Genomic DNA, 20668 nt, shown 5'->3' on the forward strand with positions numbered 1-20668 from the left:
CTGATGGCCCACTTTCATGCCCCAAAGAAAGGTGACCTTGCCCCAAATAATCTTTTTATTGTTTCGGATTTCCTTCTGTCACCCCTGTCTGCCTTTATTTTTTTTTTTATTTTTTATTTTTTTTATTTATTTTTTGGGACAGAGAGAGACAGAGCATGAACGGGGGAGGGGCAGAGAGAGAAGGAGACACAGAATCCGAAGCAGGCTCCAGGCTCTGAGCGGTCAGCACAGAGCCCGATGCGGGGCTCGAACTCACGGACCGCGAGATCGTGACCTGGCTGAAGTCGGACGCTTAACCGACTGCGCCACCCAGGCGCCCTACCCCGTCTGCCTTTAAAAAGCCTTTCCTTCTCTGTAGCTCATTGGAGCTCTTTTTTTACTTGCTTGGTGGGATGCTACCCAGTTCACGAATCATTGAATAATGCCAACTATATCTTTAAATTTCCTCAGTCGAATTTTGTTTTTTAATAGTATAGAAAGGAAACAAATTTGCATTCCGCTAAAAAAAAAAAAAAGATAGGCACTATTATCCATATGCATTTGCTTCAAATCTTTGTTTAAATGCACAGATTTGTTTTTGTTGTTCAGACAGCGTCTCTTTGGCAAATGCCATTAAAGTTGGAGTTACAGTCTTCAGAATACACCTGATTTCTTGTTGCAACAGCACAGCTTGTGTGATCCGTTGGTCCAATCATGAGAAAACTAGGAGATAAAGCATAGACATTAGAGCATTTATCTTAAAATAACGGTCCCATTTCTTTTTTTTTTTCTTTTTTTAAAATTTTTTATTTTTAAATTTTTTTAACGTCTATTTATTTTTGAGACAGAGAGAGATAGAACATGAACGGGGAAGGGTCAGAGAGAGAGGGAGACACAGAATCTGTCAGCACAGAGCCCGACGCGGGGCGCGAACCCACGAACTGCGAGATTGTGACCTGAGCTGAAGTCAGACCCTTAGCCGGCTGAGCCACCCAGGCGCCCCTGTGCTCCCATTTCTTAACGTTTCCTCCAGCCCAACTTGTATAGGCAGCCGAGATGGAATGTTCCAGAGGTTTTAGAATGGACCCTTCTTTTGTGGTCAATGGTTGCATTTGGGCACTCTTGATTTGCATACCCTCCACACCCTCTCTTTTGGGATGTCTCTCTTACCAGAGGAACATTACCACAGAACCTCAAGCCAAAAGATTAGAAGCATCCCTGTCTCTTCCTACCCTCTCACCTTTTCAAATCGCATGTACCAGCAAATTCTGGTATTCTACATCGAGATTGGTCCTTCCTTATACCCATTCACTCCCAGCCTAGGCTGTGGTTGCCTCTCCCTTGTCTCTGATCACAGCCTTCCGACTGAACTTCAGTTTCAGTTTTGCTTCCCATCTATTCCTTCTCCACACAGCAAAATAATTTTCTATAAAAGGTAATTAGATGTTAAAATGTAAGTTTTGGACAATGACTGCAAAGTGATAGATATCTTATACCAATGGGAGTTACAAACAGTAACCTGCGGGGGAAATGGCTTTTAAGTTAAAGTAAAACCTGTTTGGATGACTTAAATTCTTCCTTACCATCAATAGTATGATGAGGAACATAAGTGAAGAGAATATTTTTGGAGAAAACTATTTCCTTACCTATACTTTCTAGTTGATGGTTAGCGTTTAAAAATAAGAAGCAAACACTATTATAACCATCTACATATAATTTTTCCTTATATAATTAAATGAAAGCTTTTAAAAGTATTTTATTCAAAGTTTATTTATTTTTGGGACAGAGAGAGACAGAGCATGAACGGGGGAGGGGCAGAGAGAGAGGGAGACACAGAATCGGAAACAGGCTCCAGGCTCTGAGCCATCAGCCCAGAGCCTGACGCGGGGCTCGAACTCACGGACCGCGAGATCGTGACCTGGTTGAAGTCGGACGCTTAACCGACTGTGCCACCCAGGCGCCCCTTAAAAGTATTTTAGAGAGAAGGAGAGCATGTGTGTGAGCAGGTGAGAGGAACAGAGGGAGGGGGAGAGAGAGAGAGAGAGAGAGAGAGAGAGAGAGAGAGAGAGAGAGAATCTTAAGTAGACTCCACACTGAGCGTGGAGTCTGTCCCCAGGGCTCGATCTCACAACTTTGAGATTAGGACCTGAGCCGAAATCAAGTTGGACACTTCACCAGTGTCCAACCGAACCACCCAGGCACTTCTAAATGAAAGCTTTATATCATGCTCCAAGAATATGTTGGTTTCCAAAAGAAAAAAAAAAAAAAAAAAGTCTAGGTATTCCTTACCAATTTTTGTCTTAAGATCGCTAGCAAAGCAGGTCCCAAGAATAAATACTGCTTCATACTTTAGTTTTATGTTCAGGAAAGATGATACTCTGTGGAGAATGGAAGTCTCTAGGAGTACATAAATAGCCAGACCAAAATGGCCTATTGCTCCATGGCCTTTGCTTCAAACTTGCCACAAGCCGGGTGCTCTAGTGATGTGTAAAGAAAACAGGGGTGCACAAGAGAAAGCGTAAATATGTGTGAGAGTTTTATTTTTTTATTTTATTTTTTTTTAATTTTTTTTTTCAACGTTTTTATTTATTTTTGGGACAGAGAGACACAGAGCATGAACGGGGGAGGGGCAGAGAGAGAGGGAGACACAGAATCGGAAACAGGCTCCAGGCTCTGAGCCATCAGCCCAGAGCCTGATGCGGGGCTCGAACTCACGGACCGCGAGATCGTGACCTGGCTGAAGTCGGACGCTTAACCAACTGCGCCACCCAGGCGCCCCTGTGTGAGAGTTTTAAAGAACCCTTACATGCATTACCTTATATTGGTCACACAAGAACATTGTGAGGGAAGCTTTGCTATTCTTTTCATACAGATGAAGACATTGACGTCAACCAATTGGGAGAACATGCAGGGAGCAAGCTTTCAAATTCATACTTTCTCACTTCTGAGACATTTGTATACATTCTGGATGCTTTTATTTATAGGGGCATTTGATCTGCGCATTTACTATATACAATAAAAATTATTTTAAATGAGATTTAACTTGGCTTAAAAATTATAAAGTCGTTATTATTTCCTGACCATGAAAATTTCCAGACGTCATCGTGAGCACTTGCTAGCCCTGTTTCTCATTAGTGCATGTTAAAGGAAAAAAAAGGGGAAGCAAAAAGAAAGAGAAAAGGCCTGAAAAAGAGAGATAGGAAAGGAAAAGGGGAGGGGGGAAGAAGAGAGGAAAGGAGGAAGAAATATAAAAAGACTGGAAAGTATGGAAGCTTATTAAAAATACTTTGGGACACCCGGGTGGCTCAGTTTGTTGAGCAACTGACTTTGGCTCAGGTCAATATCTCACAGCCCATGGGTTCAAGTCCTGCGTCAGGCTCTGTGCTGACAGCTCCGTGCCTGAAACCTGCTTGGGATTCTGTGTCTCCCTCTCTGTGCTCCTTCCCTGCTTGTGCTCTGTGTCTCTCTCTTTCTCTCAAAAATAAATAAACATTTTAAAAAATTAAAAAAAAAAAACACCTTTGTAGGGGCCCCTGGGTGGCTCAGTCTATTGAGCCTCCAACTATTGATTTCGGCTCAGATCGTGATCTCAGGGTTCGTGGGATCGAGCCCGGGTCAGGCTCTGCACTGAGCTCAGAGCCTGCTTGGGATTATTTCTCTCCCCCTCTCTCTGCCCCTCCCCCCTCGAAATAAATAAGTAAACATTTTTAAAAAATACTTTGAAAAATACTATCCTATAGGGGAGTCTGTGTGGCTCAGTTGGTTGAGTGTTTGACTCTTGATTTCGGTTCAGGTCATGATCCCACGTTCATTGGATGGAGCCCCATGTTGGGGTCCTTGCTGAGTGGAGCCTGCTTAAAATTCTTTCCCTTTTGCCTTCCCAACCACCCCCCACCCCCACCCCACGCTCCCGCATGCTCTCTCAAAAACAAAAACAAAAACATAAAAAAAACTGTCTATAAATAAGGCAACATGACTGCCACCATTCTTTCCCTCCAAATAATTACTTACTTGTTTTCTTCCACAAAAAGGTGTTTATTTATCCACATCCATTGTTTTCCTGGGGATGCAATATATAGTCCAATCCAAGCAGGATTTCCAGGTTTTAAACTCTTCTGTATGAACTCCTATCAAGGACATGGTGTATTCATTTATAAATTTGTTCAAAAAAATTTCAATGCCCTCTATAGACTAAGGCACTGTGTCAGGCATTGATGGAATGGTAAATAATCATTTATTTCATAAATGATAGGGTTTTTTAAAATAAACAATAGTGGGGCACCTGGGTGGCGCAGTCGGTTAAGTGTCTGACTTCAGCCCGGGTCACGATCTCCCAGTCCGTGAGTTCGAGCCCCGCATTGGGCTCTGGGCTGATGGCTCAGAGCCTGGAGCCTGCTTCCAATTCTGTGTCTCCCTCTCTCCCTGCCCCTCCCCCGTTCATGCTCTGTCTCTCTCTGTCCCAAAAATAAATAAACGTTGAAAAAAAAATTAAAAAAAAAATAAAATAAAATAAACAATAGTAATTGTATCATGGCTACCGAACATCCAAAAGCAATGATTCTAAACCACCCACACTTCTTATAACTGCACCCAGAAAGTCTTCCTTGGGTACTTAGATCCTGTTTTTGATTCCTCACCAGCTCTTTCAAACTTTGGATCACCGGTAAATGTGCCTGTAGGTATGCACAATCATGTTGACTCTCATTCCAAGTTTTGGAAGGCATTGAAAACCTGTAGCATTTCCCTTGGTTCAGCAGCCAGTCTTTTGGGCACACATGATCATTTCCTGAAGGAAAATGTAGAGAAAAAAATTAGACTCCACCCTGAATAAAGTGTGAATAGTATGCTGTATGATTCAAAGGCAGCTCTATTAACAGAACGAGAATGAGATTGATTCATTAATATGTCTATTTCTGGAATGGGGGCAGGATACTGGGTGAGGAGTTGGGGAGAAAAAAGCATGTGAATTCTGACCCCCACAATTAGAGGACACCAATATGTAACATTTTGCTTATTCATAACTAACAGAAGTGAGAGCCTGTTGTTTAAATCTCTCTACTGTCTGGTCTGTTTCCTTTTTCTTAAGGTCGTCCTTACAACCTGGATTTCATTTCTATGAGATTACTTACTATTGACATTATTTACATGATTGCATTGGATAGTTTGATCCTCCTGTGCTTTTCATGGACATGGTCTCCCTAGTCTCAAATAGCTTTCTCTTCCTTCTTCTTCATCCAAATTATACTTATATTTTACTGTTCAATTGCATTTCCACCTCAAAAGCAAAGCCTTTAACCAGTCATAATTTCTGCTTCCTATGGCCTAGTCATTTGTGAACATCTCCTTCCTTGTCATTTACCTGCCTGGAAGGTTGTTGAAGTGACTGTCTTTGACTTTCTTATCATCTAACCCTTCTTAAAAATTTTCTTAATATTTATTTTCGAGAGATAGATAGAGACAGAGCACCAGTGGGGGAGGGGCCAGAGAGGGAGACAAAGAATCAGAAGCAGGCTCCAGGCTCTGAACTGTCAGCACAGAACCTGACACAGGGCTCAAACTCACAGACATCGAGATCGTGACTTGAGCTGAAATTGGCCATGTAACCAACTGAGTCACCCTCGTATAACCCTTTTGATTTAATGGTTGATTTAATTGTTGATTGGTGATGACTGAATTAAATGCCCATACGTTAAAGCATGTCATATTTTTCATTGCTAATATTTTAGTCTGTGATAGGTAAGTCTAAATATTTATAAAAAAATATTGTAGGAAATTGAATGTATATTGTCCAGCTGAAATGGAAAATAAAAGTAACATCAGGAAATATGACTTAAAGAAAACTATCCAGGAATAGTTTTCTATATATACAACTTTACATATATTCTTAACTCATTAATACATTCTGTACCAGGGCAAGTATTGCCAATCCTGAATAATTACAGTTTTGCCAGAATATTTGAAGACTCAGGATAACTGGAGTCTCACTCAGTTCTACCAGTACATAGTTGTGTGTTAAAAAGTATAAAATGACCTCAAGTATCCTTTCCAATTTATGATTTGAAAGGGGCTATCTATTCATTATTATTATTGAGAAAGAGGCATTAGGACTAAGTAATTGCATTACCTGGCGATTGACAAAGTGGTCAATAAAGTACAGCTGTAGAACTACAAAGACACTCTAAAAATGTTCCAAATGATCAGTGTCAATGTTGAAATATCAAAAAAAAAAAAAATGATGCAAAATGTGGATATTAATTGTCAAAAAGAGTTCTTACAGTTAATTCAGATTCAAGTGCCATCTTTTAAAACAAGAAGAGGGGCGTCTGGGTGGCTCAGTCGGTTAAGCGGCCGACTTCGGCTCAGGTCATGATCTCACCATCTGTGAGCTCGAGCCCCGCGTCGGGCTCCGTGCTGACAGCTCAGAGCCTACAGCCTGTTTCAGATTCTGTGTCTCCCTCTCTCTGACCCTCCCCTGATCATGCTTTGTCTCTTTCTGTCTCAAAAATAAATAAACATTTTAAAATGATAATAATAAAAAAAATAAAACAAGAAGAAATATCCTAGGGATCAAGATGGAGTAAAACATTTAGTGAGCGACACTTTGTATCAATTCCTGTATCAGACGCTTTACATAATAATAACAACAGACACATAGAGTCACTATAGTGGACCAGGCAGGTTTCTAAGCACCTAACATACTTAGTTTTTAAAACTACTTGATAAGACAGAGGAACATGTTAAATGGACATGAACATATGAATAAATACCATGGCCGTATGAACAGAAAAATCCAGAATATGAGAAATGATACATAACCACGATCCGTTTTTTTTTTTTCTAACAAATAAATGACCAAGAAACTATAAAAGGGAGGTAAAGAGGACCTACAGATTAAGTGGCTGAAGAGACATTTTAATCAAATGCCAATTACGGTCTTTGTTCTGGGTCTGATTCTAACAAATCACATGAAAGAAAAAAAGACATTTAATTAAAAAAAAATTTTTTTAATGTTTATTTATTTTTGAGACAGAGAGAGACAGAGCATGAACGGGGGAGGGGCAGAGAGAGAGGGAGACACAGAATCGGAAGCAGGCTCCAGGCTCTGAGCCATCAGCCCAGAGCCCGAGGCGGGGCTCGAACTCAGAACTGCAAGATCGTGACCTGAGGTGAAGTCGGTGGCTCAACCGACTGAGCCACCCAGGCGCCCCTACATTTAATTTGTTAAATGCTTATTTATTTTTTCCGAGTGAGAGAGCATGAGTGGGGAGGGGCAGAGAGAAAGGGAAACAGAATCTGAAGCAGACTCCACACTGTCAGAGCAGAGCCCGATGTGAGACTCGGTCTCATGAACCAGGAGACCGTGACCTGAGCCGAAATCAAGAGTCTGATGCTTAACCAACTGAGCCACCCAGGCACCCCAAGAAAAAAAAAAAAAGACTATTTAATGATGACTGGATCGTAGATGATCTTAAGAAGATATCGATGATTTTGTCTTAGGAATTAATGGCAGACAGAAGTCCAACGTTCTTAGGGAAATTTTAAAATCTCCCCAAATTCCTGGCGTACCTGCTGTATGAAATTCGCTTTCTTGGGGTGTGAGTCAACTCTCTGAATATGATCGGATATCAGTCCCATGATTAAGTTATATCGTAGGATAAGATGAAAGAGTCTTGAAGACTAGAGAAGGATCCCCAATCAGTTGATTTTGAGTAAATGAAGAGATTATCCCATGTGGGCCTGTTTTTTTTTTTTTGTTTTGTTTTGTTTTGTGTGTGTGTGTGTGTGTGTGTGTGTGTGTGTTTATTTTTTTTAGAGAGAGGGAGAGACCATCTCAAGCAGGCTCAGCAACAGAGCCCAATGTGGGGCTTGATCTCACAACGCTGAGATCATGACCGGAGTGGAAATCCAGAGTTGAGTGCTCAACCATCTGGGCCACCCAGGCACCCCCCACCCTAGATAGACCTGATTTCACCAGGTACTAGAGCTCAAGAAGGAGACTGGGCCTTTTCTAAAGAGAAAGGTAATTTCGATTTTCTTCGAAGCATTACGCTTTCACGTCTTGAGGGCAGGTGCAACAGTCACACGATGCACGGAAACGCAGGGGCCCTTTTGGAGACTAGAGCAGCCCTAGGTGACAGGCAGCGAGAGAGCCGTGATCTCAGTCCTACAATTCCAAGTAACTGAATTGTCGCAACAACCACGTGAGTCCACAAGAGGAACCTCAGCTCCGGAAAGGTGTGTGATCTCATCAGCACCTAAACTGTATCCCGTGAGACTCGGAAGAGTAGACTGAGTGGAGCCGTGCCCAGGCTCCCCTGGAAAGTGTGAGGTAATTAGCAGCTATTGCCTTAAACTGTTAAGCGAGTGTTAATTTGTTACGCATCCAGAGAAAACTAGCACAGGCTGTGTGGCGATGCCGCGTTTGCGTTTTGCAAAAGGAGCTGGGAACGGTAAAAAATCACGTATTGATATATTTAAGCATTAAGCGGCATGATATCTGACAATCGCTTTTAACGGAATCTGGTCTGGAGAAGTGATGACAGGAGGAGACGTAAATAATATTGATTATGTGCCAGTAAATGTTGATGCTGTTTGAAAGGGAATTATGGAGCTTCATTATAACAAGTCTCTACTTCCACTTTTATTTTGCATCATAAACGAATCTAAGAATATGATAACAGAAAATCGTATGAAATCGATTTTGTCATCTAATGTGCAGAACAGGCTGGCAAGCTGGAGCCCCAGGGAAGAGACGATGTTGCTGTTTGTGTCCAAAAGCAGACCGGAGGTCAAATTCCCTCTTCCTTTGGGGAACCTTCGTATTTTTTCCTCTTAGGGCCTTCAGTGGATCGGATAAGGCCCACGCACATTGTGGATGGTAATCTGCTTTGCCCAAACTCTACTGATTTATATGCTAATCTCATCTAAAAAGTAATTTCACGGCAACACCTACGCTAGTTTTTGATCAAACATCCGGGTACCAGTGTGTGGCCGCGATGACACTCAACCCTCACAGTGGGTTTAACCGACGCTACATATTCTATGGTTTAAGTATTATATCCCCACTTGAAAGTTGAGAAGACTCGTGGTTAATTTGCCTGAATTCACGTGACCAGTTGGAATCTCTTCATTCAAGCATAGAGCAGACAAAAAAAGAGAGCATTACCTGCTAGACGGCTGATATTTACTTTCTGGGAGAAATCCTTTTTTTCCTCTGTACTCAGTGCAAAGAAAAAAAAAAAACAATGAGAAACATGCGAAAATGAATAGCCATCTAGGTATGTGAGAATAAAAACAGTAGCACAAAACAAAGACACGCAAATAAAAATTCACTCTCTCTTCTAATCTGCCTCCATTCCTGTTTTTGCCCGCTTTTAACCGTATCTTTAGATGCCAATCACAATTCTGAATATTGTGTGCATTCTTAAACCTCGTATCTATTACTCTTTTGTAAATTATTTTCTTCTTATCAATGAATTTTTTAATTAATGCTATTTCTTCTCCGTCCGGACCACCCTCCCCCCTCCCCATCTCCCTTTTACTATATCAAGTCCCTTCAGTATCTTGTAGCTTCATTTGTAGATTGTTTTTGTATAGACTGAAATCATTGCTTTCCAGGAACATAGAACACCTGATAACTTGAAATGGCTTTTTACCACATTCTTGGGCTGGCTTCAGTCTGTCTAAAACCAGCACGCACACACACACACACACACACACACACACACACACCCTCTTTATTTGTTTAAAAATATGCATGGAAAAATTATATTGCTTGATTACTCTTTTTTTAAAGTTAGGTTAAAATCAATTTAGCTCATAACTTTGAAGGCATTACTACAACAGTGTCCTTTTATGTACATTTAAAACTCCTGGTGCCAATATGTTTCTCTTTGTTTAGGGAGAAAAGCAATTCTTCATGTAAAACTTTAGGGTCATGTCTTTGCCCATGGTGCCCTAAAATACGATGAGGATCTATCTATCTACCTATCTATCTATATCTATCTATCTATCTATCTACCTATCATCTACCAATTTCTATCTATCCATCCATCTTTCATCTTCTGTCTATCTATCATCTATCTATCATCTATCTCTACCCATCCATCTATCATCTATCTATCTATATCTATTTGCATATCCTATTCTGAATTTGGTAGGCTTGCATAAGCTGGAAACTCATAGTTTGGGGTTTTGCTTTTGCTCCCCTGAAATTTTTTTAAATGTATTCTTTTATCATTTCACATCTACTTTCCCCCCTGTTCTCTTCTTCTGGGAATTTGTTAGAGAGACATTATCTTTTCTAGATGGACAATATTTTGTGTTTTTGTCTCAGATTACTTCCAGGTGTTTATATTTATCGATTTTTTCTTCTTGATGCTTTTCTGTACCCTCCGGGGTATTTTGTTCGCTATCATGAATTTTTAGATAGAAAGAAGACAGGAAATAGCCAGGCTATGTGGAAATCAACACACTGTGCCCCTCTCCCATGCCGGTACAAAAATAAGGGGACACATGCTTATTGCACGAACCACCACTCTCGAAGTGACAAGCCCTAAATTGTTCTGGTGATGTATCTCATTGTTTCTTTTTTTTTTTAAACTTTATTTATTTTGAGAGAGAGAGAGAAACAGAGAGAGAGAGAGAGAGAGAGAGAGAGAGCGCATGCCAGCGGGAAGGGCAGAGAGGGAGGGAGAGAGAGTCCTAAGCAGGCTCCACAGAGCCAGCACAGAACCCGATGTGGGGCTCAAACTCACGAACCGTGAGATCATGACCTGAGCCAAAATCGAGAGTCGGAGGCTTAACTGACTGAGCCACCCAGGTGCCCCTGTATCTCATTGTTTTACAAGAATTTGTTTTTGTTTTTGTTTATTTTGGCATGATATAGTAGCAAATGCTACCGTGTGAGTGGAGTAAGAGGTTGTCAAGACAACAGTCTGAACGAGCATGCCCTAGGAAGTCTTCTAGCTATCTATTTCCCTTTAGACTTCTCTTTACACTCTGTACTGTCCTTTCTGAAAAGAGTGCTGCCTGGGTTTTGCCGTGAGGAATAATTTCATCTACACTGAGCTGTGTGCTGTGCCTTCTCTACACTGATTCTCTCCACTGATTAATCCAATAGCATTATCCTCTCTGCTTCTCATTTCCTTTCCAATTTTCTACCCTTTCCATTCTTTGTGCCTTTATTAATTTATTCTATTTTGATGTCTTTTACTGTTCTAATCCAGAATCTCAGGAGAGGGCAGATGTATGTATGTATGGTCAATACTTTGTTTTGAACTGGAGGCCATGGAAAATATTTTTAAACTGGTCAAATTGGAAGCACAAGGGACGCCTGGGTGGCTCGACTGGTTGAGCGTCCAACTTTGGCTCAGGTTATGATCTCATGGTCCGTGAGTTCGAGTCCCACGTTGGGCTCTGGTGCTGACAGCTCAGAGCCTGGAGCCTGCTTCAGAATCTGTGTCTCCCTCTCTCTGCCCCTTCCCCACTCATGCTTGTGCTCTCTCTCTCTCTCTCTCTCAAAAATAAATAAGCATTTAAAACAATTTTTGTAAAGTGTAAGCACAAATTTAATATCACTAAATATCACTAAAACAATATTACTAGAAAAATATATTGTCCCTGCTAATATTTCATCAATGAGTCAAATTCTATTCATCTCTTCTCAATAGCATCACTTTCTAAAGCAATGATTATTGCACCAGTTATATTATCATTTATCTTCTACAGAAAAGATAACTGAGTTACAAGAGGTCAGTGGTAGCCTATATATACCATATTTAGTGTCTAACAAAAGACCATTTGCTCTTGAATTTTAAGGACTTAAAAAAACTGATAATTATTACAGTATGTACAATTTCTTAGAATTGCTGGTTAAAAGACAATAATACTTACGGACTTATAATTACGGACAATAATACTTATGGACGTAGGAAAACCAATATTAATAACCTAATATTGACTCTCAAATAAGCAGAGAATCTCATTTTATTAGTTTGATTTCAATATAAATTTGAACACATTTGAAGGATATGATTGGTTGGCAACTTTGTGGCCAAAATGTTGTGCAAAGTACAGAAAAACTAAATTAATTAGAATATTCATTTGGTCTTAGAAATAGCTGATATTTTCCCCCTGCTCTATCAGGAAAAAAAAAAAACTAATTTAATCGCGTGATACAAAAATAAACTATTTATTTTTTGTCTCCCTCAGGGAAGTCGCCTTGGGGCTCACCCATGTTTAGCCCTCTCCTCTCAAAAACCACCAGTTTATGTTTCCATGTCAGCATTACATATAAAACAGAGCCCCTTTTAGCCCTACATTTTTAAGAACGTTTCAAAGAAAAACAGAAAATTGTCGAAATCCATGTATCGGTCTAGTTGCTTCAAAAAGAACAACTATAGATTATGCACATTAAATATCACTTCAGGAAAAAGAAAAAAACACAGTACAGAGGTACATCTAAAATGGTTTTCAAACAGGTCCTTCGTCTTGTTCAACCATCACATTAATCACATTAGTACATTCAATCATTATCTCTGAAAATAATACCAATGAGCATTTTATAAAAATACATCACTAATTTTTTTATAAAATAAGTTAACTTTTTAGTAACTGCTCTTCATAAGAAAAGATGCCGAACAAATGCTAATTTTATATTTAACTTTCTTAATTTTTTAATTTGAAATAATTTCGAATATGACATATATGGCTGGTCAGTTTAATTTACCAATTTGGGGTTACAATGTGGTGTTGATCTTGATAGTAGGAAGAATTAAAAATCGGGGCACTTGGGTGGCTCAGTCAGTTAAGCGTCCCACTCTTGACTTTGGCTCTGGTCATGATCTCATGGTTCTTGAGACTGAGCCCCATGGCAGGAGTGCAGGGAGCCTGCTTGGGATTCTCTCTCTCCCTTTGCCCCTCCCTGGCTTGCACACGCACTCTCTCTCTCTCTCTCTTTCTCAAAATAAATAAATAAACTTAAAAAATAAAAAAAAATAGAAGAATTAAAAATCAACATTTATGTTCTCAAAGTGTAAAAGTTAATAAAAACTCCATACTCACCCCAAAAGTTCAGGCAAATCTGTGTGATCATGATAATAAGGATCCCAATGCAGCCACATACTAGCATAAGACAATAATACGGTGGATACAGGGAACATTCTGAAATATTGAGTTTTTTTGGTGAATTTTAGAGTTCATTTGATTATTCACTTTAAAAATATTTTCCTGTTTATTTTGATTACAAAAATAATCTATGTTCATTTCAGATATGGCACTAAAATTATGATTAATTGAAAATTTGAAATTAAAAAATATTTATAGTCCAGACACAAACAGATGTTACCGTTATTTAATGTGTTGGATTGTATTGTCATTGTCTTGCTTTGTTAATTATTTGGTGATGTTTTTGATGACTTAAAAATGATTTATTAAATTGTATATATTATGTATTAATATCATACACAATTTGTAGGTGGAGTGTTATATATATATTTATATTGCCTATATATAGTATTATATATTATATAATATCAATATATTACATATAGAATAATTAATTCTATATAAAATAATTCTAGATATAATATATATAATGTTATAATGTTATAAATGGAATTGTTTTTATTAATTTTATTGTTGGATTTTTTATTGTCAAGTGTATATATGTTATACGTATTATTTAATTTTTATCACAACATGATTTTTGTCTATTTGTGCCCTATTTTATTTTTTAATTTTTTTAACTTTTTTTTTTTTTTAATTTTTTTTTTCAACGTTTATTTATTTTTGGGACAGAGAGAGACAGAGCATGAACGGGGGAGGGGCAGAGAGAGAGGGAGACACAGAATCGGAAACAGGCTCTGGGCTCTGAGCCGTCAGCCCAGAGCCCGACGCGGGGCTCGAACTCACGGACCGCGAGATCGTGACCTGGCTGAAGTCGGACGCTCAACCGACTGCGCCACCCAGGCGCCCCTAACTTTATTTTTATGTAGTATTTATTTTAATGATGCACTGTTAGAAATAAGAGAAGGAAAAAAAAAAAAAAACATGTACTGAAGTTCTATTATGAACCAATCACGGTACTGGTGATATTCATGCTATTTCACTCGTACATATGCTATGTAGTATTTTCCTGACTTGACTTTTCAGACAAGAATCTGTGTCAACCTAAAGCATCGTAGATCTGTAATTAAAGGTACTTGTATAGAAATTATGCCATAGTAGTCCGCTGGATCAGAGTTGGGAGGAGTGGTCTCTTTACACAGGAGATAACAGGGAGCATCCAAAGACATTAAACAGGGATATTTGTTACTATTGTCCTTCAGTATTATCTATTGTCTTCCACGTCTGAGCACTTTTGAGTAAGTTAGATACATACACTCTTTCCACAAACGAAATCCTTTTACATGCAGATATCATCGGAACAGTATCTCAAACTGGCCATTCTATAGCCCATTTGGCATCCGGATGGCCAAAGAGAAAGTCGAATAATCTGATATTCAGATAATTATTCCCAGTTTCATCAGCTTGTAAAGAAACAAGCACTTAGTTCCATAACCTTGGTTGTACATTTCACAAATAATCTGTCCTCTAAGTCGTAATGAAAAGTGCTATTTCTCAGATCTGGGTAATACGTGTACGTTTTACTTTCATTTTTATGGACTTAGTGCGTCTGATTATATGTACAATACACACAGAATGTCCTGTATGCAGTAAAACTTCCGAAATTTATGAAACGATTGTCGGTATTACAGAATAAATCCAGAATACGCTTCTTTTTTTTTCCCCTTAGCCTATGGGTATTTATTCTACTTAAGCAAAAGTGAAAAGACCTCTACTGAGCTGAAAGTACTCAAAATACATTTCTGCAATTTTATAAGAGACACCCGTCCTAGGCATACAGATCTGCAGTTAACTGGTTCCATATTTGCTAGAAAGGGAAATTGTAAACTCATTCCCAAATACTATAGCTATAAATTAAAACATGATTTTTTTTTATATATAGGCCAAAATATAGATGTTATATAAAGCCAGGTGAACAGAGAGCTGAGTGCATAGCGTGGATTGCCCTGGCCCATTCTGGAATCACTCAACTCGGTGCCTTTGGCCTACATGGGGTAATACTAAGAAATCACTCTGAAACCTGTTTTTGCTCCTGCAAGAGTACTGTTGTGTTATTTGTATCTGCTTTATGATGGGAAACTTTTCTTTTTGTTTTTAGTACCAAGATTAATCATATGTCTTAAGTATAGGTGTAACTCTGATGCAAGCTGAATAATTAGCAAGGTTTTTCTTATCAAAACAAAGAAGCTTAGAAACAAACTTACGACAAGCATAAACATGCTTATGTGACATAGTTTTTACTTGACTGCGGGTCTCATTTATGTTTCCAGCCCTATCCTTCTTTCACTCATAATTTAAATGTATGTTTATTTCATATTTTATGTACTTATACTCAGATTTCATATATTTTTACTCATTTTATTCCAAGAATTACTTATTCCATTGAATTAGAAATTCAAAAAAACCTAGTAGTTTGGTTTAACACCCACATAAGCAATCACAAGATAGATCTGCTTTATTATAAGTGAAAATTATGGATTTAAGAAAAAAGATTTTCCGCAAGGTGGTCCACTTAGTCTTTGGGCTTTGGGGTCCAATTTAGTCAATTTGACTCCAATGGTCCTATTTTTTACTACATCAAAGTGAGTTACTGGTGAAAAAGGAAGTATTTGCATCAAAATTGAAACTACGAGAAAGACCCTAAGCCTTCAGATGATGAGAAAAGTATCATGTTTTTGAAAACAACACCAAAAAAAATTTAAATTTGCGAGATGGAAACTGGAATAGTACATAAAGATGTTCACTAGAAGTCCACATGGCAGAGCTGTGGTTGTGACCAGTAATTCCAAATCCCTGGCCCATGTCATCCCTGCTTGGATCATGGCTATTTCAACACGATCATTATACAAATTCATTGTAGACACACTGCGCTTAGACGTCAATATGTTATCTCTTAAACTTACCTAGAGAACCTGAGACAGATCTGAAAACAAGGATACGCAAAAGCAAACCTTGACCCAAATATAGCAGCCCTAAGTAGTGAGGGTTAGTTTCATTTTGCCCTTCTCTCGTTTCCAATGGACTATCCTGCCAATCTTATGGATCTTTTGTGAAGATTTAAAAATACAATATGTATACATAAAAATGCTTTTTATGCTGTAGAACACTATAGAACCGTCCCCATCATTAGCACTGGATCTTTACCTTGCCAATATATCATGTATCTTCATATAGATCCCATACCCAAATAGCTTCCAAATACCTTATATTTTGTAAGACGTATAATTTCTGTAAAAATACTATTTTTGACCTTTTACCTGAAAGTTACACCTTCCTTTTCTTATGCTATAACATTGTGGGGATTATACATTATTCTATTCGCATTTAGGCCCCATGGTTACAAAAACACTGCCTTTTTACTTTTCAGGCTTTCATGAGTCTAACTAACCTATCTTAGACAGTTTTTAAGTCCAAGAACATAGTTAATTTTAACTCTTTAAAATATTCAAAAATAAGACTCTTCCTAAGAGAATAATTCAATTTTAAGCTGCAGTCTGAATGGGGGGAGGCAATCTTCCTACCTTTAGAGCTGGATTTGAAACGATTCTTGGAATCCAGGACCATATAGCCATCTTCATTCTCCATCTCCTAAAATATTTTCATGTGATAATACTCAGAAAATAATATAAAGACAATGGAGAATAGCCTTAGCCTTAGATATTTCTCCTAGACACAACTGAAAGGAAGTCCAAAAATACTCAAACTTTACTCAGGCATGGCTGTTGAAAACCACACAGGATGTGTTGGTAAAATACAAATGGATAGCCACGTCAATTTCTGGCTGAAGTTCTGTGTCCTCCAGGTAAACGTGGCTATTTTATTTCATTTTTTTCAACAGATATTTATCCTACATTTACCATGTACCAGTCACTTGTCTGCAAAGTAGTAGGAACATAAAAGTGAACAAGACAGATATGCTTCCTACCCTCATGTCCTTTATATTCTAGTAAAAGAAAAAAAAAATGAAATAAACCAAGTACATACCAAATAAACAAAAGAACAGCGTCTAGCTAGTTAAGAATAAAAAAAATTTGGGGCGCCTGGGTGGCGCAGTCGGTTAAGCGTCCGGCTTCAGCCAGGTCACATCTCACGGTCCGGGAGTTCGAGCCCCGCGTCGGGCTCTGGGCTGATGGCTCAGAGCCTGGAGCCTGTTTCCGATTCTGTGTCTCCCTCTCTCTCTCTGCCCCTCCCCCGTTCATGCTCTGTCTCTTTCTGTCCCAAAAATAAATAAACGTTGAAAAAAAAAAAATAAAGAATAAAAACAATTTAAATAAAAAAAATTTTTAAATGGTCATTTTGCTATTTGGAAGCGTATAAAATGCTAATAGAAGCAGGTAGAGGAGACAAGAGGGCTTGCGTGAGGCAAAACAGGAAAATAATAGATCAATCAGCCTCAAATTGTTGGGAACACGAATTACTATGAATACAATAACGTCAGAGATGATTTCCAGAAAAATTCCTCGCAAACAGATTTTTCCCTCAGTGAGTGTGGTAGTCAATTTTATGTGTCTGTGTTCCTGGGCTACGGGGCGGCCAAGTATTTGGTCGAACATCCTGAGTGTTTTTGTGAAGGTGGTTTTGGATGAGACCCGCGCTTAGAGCAGCAGACTCTGAGGAAAGCAGATCGCCTTCTATGAGGAAGGTGGAACTCATCCAATCATTTGAAAGCCTGACTAGAACCAAAAGACTGGCCTCCTCTGAGCAAGATATTCTCCAGCAGTCCATTGTGTGTTCCTGCTTCATCTGCAGCATTGGCTTTTCCTAGGTTCTACAGCAGATGACCATAGCAGTTTACATTTTGGAATCCTCCCGTCTTGTCGAAGATCATCTGATCTGCCGATTTACCCCTCCTGCTCTTCCCTATACGAGCCTGACATGTAGTTTCTCTTGTTTTGGGGGCCTTATTATAAAGCAAATTTCATCCTCCTCCAACATCAGCCCACACTAACCTTCTGGTGCCAGTTTAAAGAAAATCAACTCATTTAAATCATCTATGACTTCCCAGATGCTAATTGCACTACATATATCTCGTATATTATCTTTTTTTTTTTTTAATTTGAGAAAGAAAGAGAGAGAGACAGAGATTGAGCATGGGAGCAAGGAGAGAGGGGCAGAGAGAGAGAGAGAGAGAGAGAGAGAATCTTAAGCAGTCTCCATGCTCAGTGTTGAGCCCAAGGCAGGGCTCTATCCCACGACCCTAGGATCATGACCTGAGCTGAAATCAGGAGTTGGACTCTCAACAGACTGAGCCACGCAGGCACCCCTCAGCCCTTATCAGAAACTCAGAATTATGTAACTTTTGAAAGAGAAAATCCCTTCTGTTTGAAACAGTCTTCTCAATTTTGTGATACTACATTCTTCTGGTATTTCTTTTATCTTCTCTGACAGCTTCTTTTTTTTTTTTTTTTTTTAATTTTTTTTTTAACGTTTATTTATTTTTTTGGGACAGAGAGAGACAGAGCATGAACGGGGGAGGGGCAGAGAGAGAGAGGGAGACACAGAATCGGAAACAGGCTCCAGGCTCCGAGCCGTCAGCCCAGTGCCCGACGCGGGGCTCGAACTCCCGGACCGCGAGATCGTGACCTGAGCTGAAGTCGGACGCTTAACCGACTGCGCCACCCAGGCGCCCCTGACAGCTTCTTTTTTGAGGCAGATTTATCTTTCTTTCATTGACAATATACTCTTAAATTCCCCACCATCCTAAATAATTTCCTGTCCTCATTCCACTTCCTCCTCAAGAAACTCTTATTCGTAACCATGGCCTAAATGAGTACCCATTTTTCAGCTTACCACTGAAACTTCCTTTGCGCTACATACAATACATCCAACTGATTTCTTAGTCTCGATGGCTCAAAACAAGTATTTCTAAAATTGAATGATGATTCGCTCCCCCCAACTGGTACTCATTCAGGGTTTCCTACGGCACGATATTTCACTGCTATCTAACCAGCTGTGAAAAAAGTTGTACTCCATCCTTCAGCCCTAATTCAAGTAAGCACCAAGTCCCGCAGATTTTGCTCCTGAAATATTTCTCTAATCTATATACTTCTCTCCATCTCAATAGCCTTATCATAGTACGAGGGACCCTCATCCCAGGCCTCCAATATTTCAATGACCTCCATGTGAGTCTTCAGGCATTCAGTGTCGTCCCCTCGGGGACCCAGCGTCTGTTTTCCTTTCTTCAGCCAGCCAAATCTTTGATAAACTTATTCAGCTTCCTATCATCTCTCATTAGCTCTTTCAGCGAATACAAATTGCGTGGCGTGAACTATAAGCACTGTAGTGTTCAGCAGTGTTTTCATTTCAAGACCCTGCTTTCTTCCCCCCACCCCACATAAGGACCGTCATCTGTACTATTCATGGATTCACCTTCTCTCCAAGAGTAGCTGCCCTTGACCAGATCCAGGCACAGCCATTTCAAGACATTTAACACTAAACACATTAATTATTGTGTCCATCATTTTCAGATTTTTCTCTATCAGACTTTGCATTACATTCGTGAAAGTCTGGAAAATGCAGACAAAACTTAGCCTTTATTCACTACTATATTTTTACAGTTCTGTTACGTTGCAACCTAGTTTCGCTTTCACTAGCAATTTTTCCAACTCTTTTTCTCCTATGAAAATTCCACCTATTTGGCATGATGTTTAGCTACTATTCTTCCCAAATATTATAAAATTAGAAGTGTTTCCCTTTGGTCCCAAATATCTGCCTTTTCTTACTGTGTCTTATTTTCCTTTTCCCTCCAAAATAAGTAATTTTTGACAGTGCTATTAATTCCTAGCAACAAATCAAAAGTTGTCACTTATAAAAGTTATGGAACTATCCCTTGCGAAATCAGATATCTGTGCTTTGATGACTCATTTAAGGGATGGTGAAACCCAAGAATAAGGCCTTTATACATTACAAAGATTTCATCAACTCTATTTTGCATGCAAATCAACTGTTGTTCAGACAACTTAAGTAATTTTACATACACACACACACAAATTCTACATTACAGAACTAAGATCTAGATCTAAGCCTTCCTTGTTCCCATTACCACCTCTCTGAGTCGGAACAGATGTTAGCTATCTCAGGACTGTGTCATGCATGGCATCGGCTTTGTCTTCCAATGGCCATTTGATGGAGTCTGAGATTACCCAGATCCTTCGTGCTCACTTTCCGTGAACACACCCACAATAACAGAAAAATTAGCTTAAAATTTGCAAAATTGCACCTGAGGAAACTTTGGCTAGTGAGTTATAGAGTAAACAGATCTTATTTCTAGGATAAGATCTTGGATCTAAGTTTCTCAATAGCTATAATTATAAATTATGTGTGTCATCTTCACTGGGACATGGGACGCCCAGATATTTGGTGAAATTTTTTTCTGGGTGTGTCTGTGAGGGTATTTTTGCAATAAATTGGCATTTGAATTGGTAGAACGAGTAAAGCAGATTGCCCCCCCCCCAATACGGATGAGCCTGATCAAATCTGTTCAAGGATTAAATAGTTTAAAAAGGCTGAAGAAGTTAGGAATTTTCTCTCTCCATATCCAGTTTGTCTTTGTGCTGTGATA

General features: G+C 39.1%; 2 protein-coding genes across 2 annotated transcripts in view; one reads left to right on the top strand and one right to left on the bottom strand.

The window, feature by feature from the left end:
- The window catches only part of LOC112867878 (C-type lectin domain family 2 member A), a 435003-nt gene that overhangs the window by 25720 nt on the left and 388615 nt on the right, over window positions 1-20668 (top strand). The window lies entirely within an intron of this gene.
- On the bottom strand, window positions 327-16869 carry KLRF2 (killer cell lectin like receptor F2). The gene is made up of 6 exons (XM_086714103.1): window positions 16629-16869; window positions 13045-13143; window positions 9146-9193; window positions 4617-4765; window positions 3991-4106; window positions 327-702 (listed from the first exon to the last, which is right to left on the bottom strand). The coding sequence occupies exons 1-6, from the start codon at window positions 16690-16692 to the stop codon at window positions 585-587; spliced, it is 594 nt and encodes a 197-aa protein (XP_086570229.1). The 5' UTR covers window positions 16693-16869; the 3' UTR covers window positions 327-584.

Source organism: Puma concolor, chromosome B4 (assembly GCF_028749965.1).
Source record: "Puma concolor isolate L17-30 chromosome B4, mPumCon1.1.hap2, whole genome shotgun sequence".
In the NCBI taxonomy this organism is placed as follows: Eukaryota; Metazoa; Chordata; class Mammalia; order Carnivora; family Felidae; genus Puma; species Puma concolor.

Excerpts from the sequence above, each read along its gene's own strand:
- KLRF2 (XM_086714103.1), bottom strand. The coding sequence starts at position 16,692 with ATGGAGAATGAAGATGGCTATATGGTCCTGGATTCCAAGAATCGTTTC. Across the intron at positions 9,194-13,044 it reads GATTTGCCTGAACTTTTGGG|AGGAAAAAAAGGATTTCTCC; the intron begins GTGAGTATGGAG and ends CACTGAGTACAG. Across the intron at positions 703-3,990 it reads CTTTTTGTGGAAGAAAACAA|TTTTCTCATGATTGGACCAA; the intron begins GTAAGTAATTAT and ends TTTATCTCCTAG.